The following is a 13,930-nucleotide window of genomic DNA, read 5'->3' on the forward strand; positions in this document are numbered from 1 at the left end:
ATTTGCCATAGTCTACGCAAGTTGCAGAGAGCTGAGAGCTACGGATAACTTCGTCAATCAAGACAAATTTCCGTGGCGAGCAAGGAAATTATAAGAGTCCTCAATAGTCACCCCCACGGTCTCGTCGTTGGGCTTGTTGGTTCGTTCTGTTAGTTCATTTTCGGAGGGAGCGGCGCAGCCCATGCATACCACCCAACCGCACGCAACCTGACACAGCTGAAATGCAGGAGACTCGGCTCAATCCTTGGCCAACAAGATACAAAATGAGTCTAAACTTGAATGGCCTTCTATTTACGGCACACAAATCCAACTGGGCAGGGTTCCGCACTCATCCCGGATCAGTCCTAGATAAGCCATTCCTGATCCATGTGTTTCAATTCCGTGTGGCCTCCAACCCTAGCGTCCCTTGTAGGCGCGCGCCAACAATTCGAATTGGCGAGGTACGTTCAAGTTTGCTGTTTGAAATGAAAACAGTTTACTAGATAAAGATTTCTGCAATTTGGAGTGCTAACTACATGTACACAATACTGCTCGAGCATCATAAGATGGATGAGAACGCCTTGGTGTGATCCGGTTATGTAATCCTTCATCTATTTTGAGAGCGGCTTCGAGGTAGCAGGCGTTGACACTAAATTCAGTCTGGTCTCCCACATCCTCAGACTACCCATTTATCTTCTGTCATATTCCGAGACACTGCTCACCACACAACTCTGGCAATCGGACCTTGCGGAAACAGCCTCATAAGTAGCTTTCGAATCTCATCTGTGAACATGATACCCAACGTCAAAGGTATGGGAATGAGCCAGAACTCAATTGGAACAGAAGCTGTGCCAAAGGTTTCTGAATCCCAGGAACTTCGGTGACCAAGATTGCAATAGCGGGACTGATGATGGCGCTCGCAATAAGCTATGGATTCCGTCTCTTCTTAGTGATTGGATCTGCCTGGACAGTACTGAGTCTCCGGTTCCATATCCGAACCGCGAGGATATTGCTCCACTGCAGGAACACCAACGTGACGAAGTAGACGCGTTGGCCGGTTGCATTGAAGTTGGCGAGCTCATCGAGCGTGTATCCATGGTAACCCTCAGCATAGCCCTCAAACAAGAAGAAAAGCTCATGGATCGAGACAGCGCTGCATACCAATCAATCAAGCCAAGCTTGGGTGACGGGCTTGTCTGATTGACTGATTTTTCACAAGAAGCTTGCTTGATTTGACTGGCTTGGATTGAATTGATTAATATTACCTATTTAGGAAGTCAGTGAAGCTCTCACAATGTCTCTATGTGTCAGAAACTTACATTATCTAATGTTCTGATGTTATCCTGCCCTCCGTTAACCCTTCCGCTTGAAGTAATGCCTACCAATAGCAACGCTGCCCCCTCGAACCCAGTTCTGGAGGTATTGTGTTTCCTCAAGTAGTGATGGTTTCATAGATAGCCTCTGTGACGTCAGCGTAAGTTTAGTAAGGCTGAATGCCCTCTCGCAGTCGGTCGCCATCGCTGGGATAGCAAAGAGTCGAGGGCAAGTTTACTGAGCGTTGGGAAGGTCTGTTGATGTGAAATCCACCACTGAATAGGATCGTCGACGGGCTGGGCAACTGAGAGGGTGAAGTATCGATCCAGCTCGTCAACCTTGTCGATAGTAGCGTCATGGAGGCTGCTGTTTAACCATTGACGATAGTCAGAGTCTTCAACCCTCGGAGGAACTGCGATCGATACAAAAGACCCTCGCGGAGGCTCTGGAGGAGGCTCTAGATAGGTTGATTCTTTAGGACGGGTAGTCATCTCGGCATACCATTGCTCCCAATAGTCTCGAAGTCCTTCCTGGGCGTTATAAAGCCATCCTCGCGTCTCTGGGGTGTTCTAACGCTTCTTAAGCCATCGTAGGCCCCGGCCAGGGTATAAGATCACTACTGTGGCGTAGAGAGGAGACTCTCCAAGCTTAAGGTAATATTTGTTAAATACTTGCCAACCATTAATAATCGATAGGCGTAAGTATCCGTGAGAGTCGAAGTTAATATCCTAGGGGCGGCGCGGTTAACTCTGCTACGAAGTAGCAATATAGTTAGACTAGGTATAAGTTAGGATACTATTAATTGATAGGGTCTGCGAGACTGGCGTTCTGGCAGATCGATACGATGCCCTTACTAGTCGAGATAGCTATGATAAAAGACTTTAGGATACTTAGGTAGCCGTAAGATTAATCTCTTCGGTAGTAGGGGTATCGTAAAGCTTGCGCCAGTCCTCGAGTCGATCCAAGAGATACTCGATGCATGCCAGAACCTCCCAGAGTCGACCATGCCCGTCACCCTTGCCCCAGCCCTCACATCTCTTGGTCTGCTTATAGAGGGGCTCGAGAACCTTATTTAACTCGACGAGGACTTACCAATCCTTATTAGTAAGGATATCCTCACTTGGGACATGATCTTCGTCATTTCCGAGGCCCAGAGTGTGGCGTACGTAACCGTTGATCTAGGTGCGTTTGAGTAGGGCCTGGTTAATCATGTTATATATCGAGTTCCATCGAGTAGTGTTACTCAACATCAGATTCAGCTCTTATGACGATTCCTCCCACAGAGTAAAGGCATCATCATCATCAATAGCCTCGTTAATAATAACTAAGAAGCTCTCAGAACGTTATGGCGATAATCTGATATACTTGACGATGTTCCGGAGCTTGCCGACTGGACCCCTAGTCCTCCAGTAGGCTAGGTCCTCTTCCACTCTTCCAGCGTTAATAAGACGGTCAGACTCTTCCTCAAATGCCTCCTCATCAACGCCATGAATGATGGCACGGCCAACGAGGTTAAGGATATGGCCATAGCATCGAATTCGACGTTGTTAAGCGTCAGTTTCTATATCTAAATGTAATAGAGATGGGTAGAGAGCCTTGATACAAGTGTCGTTAGCACTAGCGTTGTCAGAGACTGACACACCAATCCTGTTGAGTAGGTCCCAGTCCTTCATAACAGTGTGTATCGTGGTAGCAACATTCTCACCAGAGTGAGCACCAGGTTGGCGGCGGAGACCTAAGAGGTAATACGTCTGTTTACCCAACTAGTTGATGAAGTGGCTATAGATGGCGACGATAGCGTATTGATTAGGTAAGGTCCACAAGTTAAACGATATGTAGATCTTCGAGATTGCCCTCTATATCTCGGTCTCGATCTGTTCCTTCTTGGATATATAGAGTTATCAAAGTTGTTCCCTCTAGCTAGATCTCGACCACAGGATCTGGGCGTTAACGTTGTGATTAAGTAGGCTGAGCATATACTGCAAGTACTGGTTACTGAACGTTGTGAGAGGGTTGCTAGTATCAACGAGGAATCCCTTAGCTAGCTCTTCGATCTAGGTAGTTGTCCGCTTAGGTATGGCGATAGGAAGAGATTGGTGGCGCTTAGATGGAGGCCCAGGGTCGTCAGCCTCATCAGAAGACATATAGCCAGCCTTCTTGCCACCTCGGAAGATGGAGTGCTCGTTCTCGAGATGCCTGGCAGCAGTAGATATGGCGTTAGTATTGAAGGGCTGGTCTAGAAACCCTGCCTCGTCGTAGCGTTGGCAAACCCGGTAGGTATTACCCTTTACGCCGTTGGTAAGGATCTCGTAGACGAAGATGCCCTCGTTTGTGATCTAAGAGGTACGGCCTTGGTTACCCTTCCTCAAGATAGCGTTAACGTTGACGAACCGCCGGCCTTTTTATATGGCGTAAGGTAAGGCGTTAAGAGTATTGCGCGTGGCTAGGTCGGCTGTCGATGCGTTGCTGGTAGTAGTAGATGATATGCGAATCTGAGCGGCGATCCCGCGAGGAGTCGAGGCCTCGCGGCCGACGAAGTGATCAATACATAGATTGCGGGCCGGTAGAGGCATTAGGGTAAGGCTTGAGGGATTAAAAAAGGCGTTAATGATGGCGTATAGGTAGGATTTTGAGGGATTAACGGCGTCGTTAACGAGGGCAGTAGTAACTTCGAAAAAACGCCGTTTTTCAAGGGCTGGTAGAAGGGGTCGAAAACCCCCGTTTTTCAACCCCTTACAAGGGGCCCAAAAACGCGTTAATTAAGCCTTACAGCAAAAAGCGCGTTTTACTAGCACTTCCTGGCAGGACCTAGCAGTCAGGTTAGTACTACTAGAAAGTACCGGCCCCAATTAGCCACCTATTAACGTAAGGGCATCACCAACTTGACGTCCATAACATACGCAGATGGACTTTTTTTTATTTTTTGAAAGTTATTTCAAAAACTATGATTAGTCTGGGGGCCCGGATTTTCCTTTTTCCGGGCAACGTTAGCTTGATCAAGTCAGCTAAGCTTTCGGCGCTATAGGCTTATCTAATTAAATGGGGAAATAGCCTTGGATTAATTGGTTGATTAATTGGTTGATTGATTCGGCTTGGATGGGATGCTGCGCTGGATCGAGAAGCCGAATACTCTCTATCATTCCCTCAAAGTCTTCTATATCAAAGGTAAACGGAATATAAACGAAACGTAAAATAACAAAGAGAAGAAGAAATTCTTAGAAGTCCGGTGTTACGCCCGCCGCAACTTGTCACTGTGGGCGCGTAGCTATATATGCAGAACAAGGGACAATGATGACCGGAGTCATCATTATCGAAGCTTTTGCTTTGTGCCACAGTTGGTTGCCTTGTCCAGCTCGTAACATCCGGGTGGTTTACTCCAAGTATCCCATCGAGTGCCACTTGACGCCATTTTCGCCAAGGGCGGGGTAGAGCCAATAAGAAGCTGTCAATCTATTAAGTTAACCAATAAGGTTAACGTACATGATAAGCGAGTGGGCCAGACAAGCGAGTGGGCCACCCAACCACGACCACATGACATGAAGGAGCAAATATCAACACCCACCTCATGGATTCAATCTAAACTATTCAGAGTCCTCTTCCTCAGACATTTCCTCATTAAATCGACATATTCGCGCATTATAATTAGTATTCCCGTAGACGCTATATCGTCGTTAGCCCGTCTTAGTCCTCGGTCTGCGACCACTACTCCGGCGTATTTCCTCCTCTACCTAGGCTATAGCCTCTCTTTATGATTAAAGGTCCTCTCCCTTAGCTATAGTGAGGCTTCCTCCTTATCGGAGACGGTTTTTCTTAGCTCTCCAGCGTCGACTAAGTAGGTTGTTCTCCTCTCGAAGGATCTAGTTCTCGGATCTTAATAAGGCGATCTGGTGTATAAATCTACGAGCCCCCTTAGATAGATACTCTATAGCTTTGATAATTAAAGTTAGTAAGCTGTTTTGATGACGGGAGATTCGATTCTTAATAAGTTCTGATTAAGAAGATGCTTCCGTTAGGTTGTTTAGTGTCTAAGAAGTCTATACCGGTGGTGTTATCGGGAGGGATCCTGGAGGCATCGGAGTACGTAACTTCATATCAAGCTTTGAGAGCACACTCTCTGCACTCAAAGGCATAATTCCTGCCCCTCTGAATCCTCCCTGGATGTTTTTCTCCGTAATCGTTTGCGTGAAAGCCCTATGAAACGCCGGGAAGAAGTCCTCCTTGGTAATATACGTATTACCCCGACGCATCTTGTCCTCGATTTCTCAACCGTACGCCGTTTTTAGAGGCCTAAAACATCCAATCTCCAAGGGCTGGAGTAGATGAGACGAATGAGCCGGCATATATAGGGTGACGATGTTGTTCTTCTTACAAAACATCTCGAAATCCGCGGAGTGGTGACTTTCGTGTCCGTCGACGACGAGGAGGCGGTATTAACCCTTTATACGCGGTCTTATATGCCGTTCGAAGTACCGAGCCCAGTCTAGACCTCTTTCATTTATTGTCCATCCATTTTCAGACGTTACGATGACCCAGTCGTATAGGAGACCGGATTCCGTATACCAGGTGGAGAGGTGATATTAGCCCGCAACGATGATATACGGCGGAACGCTATAGCCCGACGGGCTGATGGCCTGAATGACCGTAACCCATTCACGATTGCCAGGCTGCATCATTTTCGTGTTTGAACGCCTTTCGGCACTGGTCACGACCATGCCGGTTGAGATCTGGCCCATCATAAAGTCAGTCTCGTCAAAGTTGTAGATGTCTGAGTCTACGATGCCGTACTTCGCGATTGTGTTCGCCACAAGCAAGAACCACGCGTTAATCGTGCCCGGATCTTCGCATTAGGCCCTCTTGTAGTCGTACTTGCGAAAACGACGCGTTCGTAACTCTGGTTATCGCTTTACGAAGTTCGAAGCCCATCGCTTCCCAACAAGGGGCGCGTCACGATCAGCGAGCAATCGATTCGCCATTTCTTCAACACCGCGAAGACGGGGAGGAAAACATCTGGCGTCCAGGTCGATGATGTACTCAATCAGCTTCTTCTCTTCTAGTAGCGTCAAATTCCGTGAGTTAGGTGTGCTATCACGTCGTAATAACGTTCCCTCTAATCTGCGGCCTAAGGTAACGCGACTGATGTTATAGATCTTTGCCGCGGCCCGAATACTGAGATTTCGGTCTTTCTGGGTAGCCTGAACCGCTAAGTTTAATTGGGTATCTTTGTTATGCACTGTCATTGTTTTCGATGGAGAAATGCGTGTTGTGATGATGTAGGTGGCACGATGGCGGTTGGGTGGCCCACTCGCTTGTCTGGCCCACTCGCTTGTCTGGCCCACTCGCTTATCATGTACGTTATAGTACCTCTATTGCCTATATATTCTGGGTATGCCAGAGGTACCAGCAATTCCCTTGGTTATATAAGAGTACGTTATAGTCTAAGCAGCCCTTACTCGTGTACTTACGCTGCGTGAAGCTATTCCCAGATATCTCGCCTAGTGCCTTGCGGGCCTTTAATGCCCTTGTGTTATTATAATAAGAATAAGGGGAATTAACCTTCCGTGACCCCTTTGTATAGTGTTCCTATGGGATAGAGGTATTCCTTTTATCTATAGCCCGTCTAGGCCGTGACCTCTGCCGCCCTTGTGCTAATGGTCTAAACTGCTAGATAAGCTGGGCTGTAAGTAGCTGACGCCAGCGGTATGTTACGGCCAGCTAGTCGTAGTGAGGTATGTTTGCAGAAGTTGAGGCTGCGGAACTGGTAACAGTAATCGTAGTCGGGGATAGCTTCAGGGAAGCTATGTCTGTAAGTCGTAAGGTAAGGGAAGGCTGCGGTGATCAATCGTAGTCTTATCAAAGAGGTTCTCAGGGAAGATAGCTGAAAGCGATCATAAGATCTGATACGAAGTTAATTGCTGAAGAGCTATGGAAAGTCTGTCCTAGAGTCCGGCTCGAGTCCATCCTATATACAAGTCCTGGTCCTGAACATATCCCTTGTCAATGATCAGTTCCTCTGATCGGGTGAGCGCTCATTGTTTGGCATGAGCGCTCATGGCCCCACCATGGTCGCTCATGTCTTATCTTATCATCACGTGACCTGTACCATAGTTCTTCCGTTCCGTGAGAGGGTGCCTAGTGTCCCTTATCTCCTGCAAGCCTTTGCCAGAAAATGGCTGTCCCAATGCCCTCGGCAATATGCCGACCTCGAGATAATTCTTCACCCCAAGCCGCCCGAACTCCGCCTCCCTCGGCACTTACTAGGAAGGCTATACGCAGCAAGATCCCATCATGGAGACTTTGCAGCATACCACGAGAGATTCGCTCATCAAGATGCGTTGCTCAACTGCAGCTGTGGGAAACCCAAGACACCAGTCCATTTCTACTTCTGCAAGCGTGGACGCAAGGCTACACCGCGCTACCTCCGCCAACGTATGGCTAAAGCAAGTATTGATTTCTTGTTAGGTTCTGCTAAGGGAGCCTCTCTTCTATGCGAATGGATAGAGGAGACCAATTTCTTTTCCGAAATTTGCCCGAGTCATTGAACAGGAACGTTAGGTGAAGACGGTAGCCTGTAATATAGTTTAGATTAGTATAGACCATGTCGGCATTGCGCCCGGCACGTCCTTTTGTTACCAGACGTTAAATACATCATCATCATCATCATCATCTTATCTCCTGCATATGTGGTGTGTTGTAACCGCCGCGAGCCTGCGGGGCAGGCCCTGTTCTTGGTCATGCATGTTGGGTCGTAACAATACCCCTCTATTAGGAAGCTATCCGATCGCGACTTATAATAACCAATTATTATATTAGATTATTATATCTAGTTATACTATAGGCCGGAGCCGGTCGAGATGTGTGGGCAGTACACACTGCACATCTGGACCAACGAGGCAAGCAATGAGGCAATACGACTGGTATTGACGGTTGGTTGGTGATGTTGTGGTGAAGGTGGCTGCGGTGGGCTGGATCAACCAGGAGGTGGATCAGGCAGCTGGTGCCTGGGGCACCAGCCACTGCCTCAGGTATCCACAGTCCCACAAGATGTCCGGTTTTACCAGAGCTACTATTCTACCATAATATACCGCCGAGCCTAGGCACATTATATTATAGCTATATGCGAACCCCTATAATTCCTTCTTTTTCTCCTTAACTTAGAATAGTTAATCGACGGCACCTCTACGTTAAACAAGCCTAGGGGCCAGCCCTTTATAATAGCTACCTGTTACGGCCAGCTAGTTGTTACGGCCAGCTAGTCGTAGTGAGGTATGTTTGCAGAAGTTGAGGCTGCGGAACTGGTAACAGTAATCGTAGTCGTGGATAGCTTCAGGGAAGCTATGTCTGTAAGTCGTAAGGGTAGGTAAGGCTTCGGTGATCAATCGTAGTCTTGTCAAGGTAGTAGCTGAAAGCGGATGTTAATCCTGATACGAAGTTAATTGCTGAAGAGCTATGGAAAGTCTGTCCTAGAGTCCGGCTCGAGTCCATCCTATATACTAGTCCTGGTCCTGAACATATCCCTTGTCAATGATCAGTTCCTCTGATCGGGTGAGCGCTCATCGTTCGGCATGAGCGCTCATTGTTCGGCATGAGCGCTCATTACTTGGCATGAGCGCTCATGGCCCCACCATGGTCGCTCATGGCCCCACCATGGCCGCTCATGTCTTGTCTTATCATCACGTGACTTGTACCATAGTTCTTCCGTTCCGTGAGAGGGTGCCTAGTGTCCCTTATCTCCTGCATATGTGGTGTATTATAACCGCCGCGAGCCTGCGGGGCAGGCCCTGTTCTTGGTCATGCATGTTGGGTCGTAACACTAGTCGTAGGGGTAGTTTGCAGAAGTTGAGGCTGCGGAACTGGTAACAGTAATCGTAGTCGTGGAATAGTTTCAAGGAAGCTATGTCTGTCAATCGTAAGATAAGGTAAGGCTTCGGTGATCAATCGTAGTCTTGTCAAGGTAGTAGCTGAAAGCGGATGTTAATCCTGATACGAAGTTAATTGCTGAAGAGCTATGGAAGTCTGTCCTAGAGTCCAGCTCAAGTCCATCCTTATATACAAGTCCTGATCCTGAACATGTCCCTTGTCCCTTGGGTCGTCTTGGGTCATTCTGATCCAGAATGATCGTTTAGCCCCCAAGTCGTGTTGGATCATATTGATCCCAAATGATCCTTATCTTATCATCACGTGACTTGTACCATAGTTCTTCCGTTCCGTGAGAGGGTGCCTTGTGTCCCCTTGTCCTGTGCATGTATGGCGTATCGTAACCGTCGTAAGCCTGCGGGGCAGGCCCTGTTCTTGGTCGTGCATGTTGGGTCGTAACATACACAGGTATGCGGCGCGCGGCCATGTATCTGCCTAACATACTGGCAGCAATGGATTGTAGTAGAATCCGATAAGGTTTTTTTTGAAATAAAATGAACGTTATAGATATATATCGAAAGCTAGTAGTTAGACGAGCTAAGATATTATTTTATTATAAACCTAGCATTTATCTTTATATTTATAAATTTATTGACACAGTCTCTTTGGCAGAGCCGTCTCTGTCAGAGGGGGTAAGACTGTGGCCTGACCGTGTAGGTACGGGCAGGAGAGTGCGAAATGAGCAAAGCGAAAGAGCAAAGCGAAAGAGCAAGTGAACGTCAATGGTAGGTCATGGGTGATGTGTATCTTCAAGGTTGACCCCCTTATGTGGAGGGTCACGGTCAGACCGTCTTAAGTACAGAGGCCACGCTTATCACGTGACCGTAGCACCAAGTGTGCTGATAGGAAATGTCACATTTATAATTAACGATTTAATAGGGTAAAGATGGCTTATATATAGCTATATTAATGATCGGTAGGGTAGTGTTACGACCCAACATGCACGACCAAGAACAGGGCCTGCCCCGCAGGCTTACGACGGTTACGATACGCCATACATGCACAGGACAAGGGGACACAAGGCACCCTCTCACGGAACGGAAGAACTATGGTACAAGTCACGTGATGATAAGATAAGGATCATTTGGGATCAATATGATCCAACACGACTTGGGGGCTAAACGATCATTCTGGATCAGAATGACCCAAGACGACCCAAGGGACAAGGGACATGTTCAGGATCAGGACTTGTATATAAGGATGGACTTGAGCTGGACTCTAGGACAGACTTCCATAGCTCTTCAGCAATTAACTTCGTATCAGGATTAACATCCGCTTTCAGCTACTACCTTGACAAGACTACGATTGATCACCGAAGCCTTACTGTTGGATTCACAGGTGGAAAAGGAAAATACTCGAGTATCGTGGGTAGCAACGATCACCGACTGTAGTGGTGATATTGCTTGTTCTTGTTGTTCTTCAGTGGAAGTCTAACCAGGTGCCAGCGGCGGCAGGAAGTCTGGGGTATACCACCCTCGTGTGGCTGAGCCACACGGACCACCGTGGCTGGAACGGACCGCGGCAGCAACCTCCTGCTGCCTAATGTAGGCCTATTCCAACACTTACCTTATCTTACGATTGACAGACATAGCTTCCTTGAAACTATTCCACGACTACGATTACTGTTACCAGTTCCGCAGCCTCAACTTCTGCAAACTACCCCTACGACTAGCTGGCCGTAACAGTGTAGCGTATAGCTGTCGTGGATTATCGTGATCATATTGTTGTCTATGTTGCGTTCTCTCCTTCCAGATGCAGCCAGGAATATCCCTCATCTGAGGCACCTGGATTCCTGCATTTTCATTGGTTGGTCTCACCCAGATTATTATGGGTTCAGATTGCTCGTTCTGGTCCGAGCATACCCGCCCAATTCCACTTCCGCACTTCAACAATAGCAGCTTTAAGACACAAGTCGCTGGCTGGCCGTTAATGCCGAGTCCAAACATCTCAGGGTCGACAGATTAGAATGGCTGCGAAGCGACGAGTGATGCATCCTTGACATGTGGACGACGAGCGTGGTCTTGATTGCCCACTGTTTCCACAGTCGCTTCAGCCACGGGCGTGACGGTGTCCCAGCGCCACTCTTACCTCCGGCGAGGCGGCGCCCACATTCGGCGCCATTAATCCCGGAGAGATGGATCTACGGAAGTATAAGCTGTATACGGATAATTGACTTTTGTATACGGAGTACGGAGTACGGACACTCCCGGAAGCTTGTAGGTAGTAAGAATCCGCTGCGCGGTTTAAGCACATTCTGGCAAGCTTTTCGAGCTTACTAAGGTGGCTGAGAGCGCCACAGAGGGCCAGACACAAGTGGCTAATTAGCCCAACACAGTCAGCCAATCGAACACCTTCTCGTGGAGGTTACTACCTTAGTGGACTCATTCGCGGAACAACGATCTACCGCATACTGCCCACCGCGCACCCGCTGCTAGGCTGCCTCGTGAATTCCAGCTTTCTCCGCTTCTGACCCTCGACACATCGCCGCCTCGACTGCCACCAAATCTACCTTCAACGTCATCCCCTCCTCTCCAGCCAGTATCTCTGCTGCACGTTCCTACCTAAGAGACCTATCTTCATCGTTCCGACCGTTCACTTGCTGGCGCCACTCACTGTGCGAGGAGGACCGGGTTCCCGTCAGAACCAATTCAATGCGATAGCATTCACGGCTTCGCGCCTGAGTTCGTGACTAGACGCCCCGGTCATTCTACTGTTCGCACAGTAGCTACCCATGCACTTTGAGCAGGTTCGGGATCTTGCTGGGTACGTCTCGTCTAGTTGGGCGGCGCGAAGGACTCGCTGTGAAGGGCAGAAAAGGACGATGGAAGCATAACCGTAAGTACAAGCCCTTCTGCGTGCAGTCGGCTACGGCCCTCCATGTCTAAACCTAGACGACCGACCGAAAACGACTTCGACATGCCGACCTCCGACTTGGACGATTTCGACTTTGATGCCCCCGAAGTCATTGCGGTTCGTGAAGATGAGGGACAATCGCCTGAAGTGATTCAGCAGTGCTTTCAACTGCGCGTCCGATATGCTTCCGTTGGCTTCGTCTCTTTTCGTCTTTTGCCAGTCCCTAACAGCATGACAACAAAAACCACGGCTTGGCTACAGATCAGAGCGAACTGCATAGAGTCGTTGGACAAAATGCTTTATGACAAAGCCAACACCGACAGCCCAAGCCCACCTTACCTCGAAGCTGTCCGCCGGCGACTCAATGGCATGCAATCGGTAACCCGTCTTCAATTCCAGTTGCACAGGGACGGTCACATCGACCTAGTCACACCAGTCGATTCCGATGCCGAAGACATACTTGGCGAACCTGTCTCGAAAACAGGGGCACCACTCATGTCCCTTGCGACAGCTTCGCGCTTTTCCATGTACTTTCGACACGACATCCTGCGGCGGAAAACGTTCCTCAAGTATAAGAGGGCCATTCGAGACTTTCCCCATTTGACAGAAAACGAGAAGAATGCGTATGAGTGCATGGTAGACGTGCGTAGGCTGTATCATGGCGCTGGCGGCCAGGTGCACAGGCCTCATGGCCATCGTGACTCTCCGTCCACCAAGGAACTTCGCAGCTCCCCCGCTCCAGCCACGCCTGCATCGTGCGGAAGCACACTCCCCTTTGAGGATGTGCCACAAGATCGAAGTTTACCCCCGCCGTACGACGAATGCTTGAGTGAGGGACGGTCGCCGAAGATCAGGTCAGACGCCGCACCCATCGTCGCCGAATGGTCCAGATGCAACTGCGAACGCGACCGTGACTGCGACCCGCAGGAGTATGGCGAGACCGAACGGCGGAATACTGCGCTGGAATCCTCACAAGGTGTCTTGCCCTTCGGAGACGCAGATATCCACACAAAACGCATCCAAAGAAAACGTTCAGGAACCACCGTTTGCACCACAACGTCTCCAAAAGATGCTCCTCGCCCGGATAAATTGCAACGAACGCTGTTCGCCGATTTGGACGGTCCACTGATGCGTGCGCTCGAGCGGCAACAACAACAAATCAATGATCTACAACACATAATCAAGGAATCGCAGAAACGTAACGAGGAGCTCGAATTGCGGTGTGATGAGCTGGAGAAGAAATGTAGTGAATTAGAGGATGTTCAATCTGCAAACGTGGAGACCGTCGAGAATCTCGACATTGCGGTTGACGGACTTCAAGCTAGGTGCGATAGTCTAGAGAAGCAAATGCCAGATGTGTGTGATGAGATGGCGGACCTTAAAGAAAAATGGTTAGAGGAGTGTAGAGAGGAACTGGAAGAGAACGAGCGCAAATCAAGTGAGGATAGCAAGGCGAGACAAATACGCGAGGGTGTCGAGGCTGAAGTGAACCAAATTAGAAGGAGGGTTTTGAGAGCCCTTCAACCAACGTCTGCCAACGAAGGAGTCAAAGTAAAGTAACTACCTAGAAGAAATAACACCCCCACGACACTCAAGACTCCCGTTGCCTGGCTATTATTTTTCAATGCTTGTAGAAACCACCCATGAGCACCATTGTTTTCAATTTTGCCGCCTTCGTGCAACCCGTCCTTTACGGCACCCTTTCCAAGCGGGTTGCCAACATTGACTCCTCCCCCTAGGCTGTCCTGGCACTCATCATGAGCATCGAGGTAGGTACCGAATCACGATAGCCACATCGGAAACCGCCCACACCTTCCACTATAGTCAGACAAGCTCCGGAACTCTAGGCTAACATGGCAGGCATTTCTTT

General features: G+C 48.8%; 1 protein-coding gene across 1 annotated transcript; it reads left to right on the forward strand.

The window, feature by feature from the left end:
• Positions 1–11,677: 11,677 nt before the first annotated feature.
• Positions 11,678–13,711, forward strand: BDP81DRAFT_423926 (uncharacterized protein). The gene has a single exon (XM_060590108.1). The coding sequence runs from the start codon at positions 12,085–12,087 to the stop codon at positions 13,618–13,620; it is 1,536 nt and encodes a 511-aa protein (XP_060446624.1). The 5' UTR covers positions 11,678–12,084; the 3' UTR covers positions 13,621–13,711.
• The last annotated feature ends 219 nt before the right edge of the window (positions 13,712–13,930 follow it).

Source organism: Colletotrichum phormii (genome assembly GCF_030913505.1).
Source record: "Colletotrichum phormii strain CBS 102054 chromosome Unknown BDP81scaffold_7, whole genome shotgun sequence".
Lineage (NCBI taxonomy): Eukaryota > Fungi > Ascomycota > Sordariomycetes > Glomerellales > Glomerellaceae > Colletotrichum > Colletotrichum phormii.

Bases quoted from the DNA above. Each gene is read 5' to 3' on its own strand.
- BDP81DRAFT_423926 (XM_060590108.1), top strand. From the start codon at position 12,085: ATGTCTAAACCTAGACGACCGACCGAAAACGACTTCGACATGCCGACC.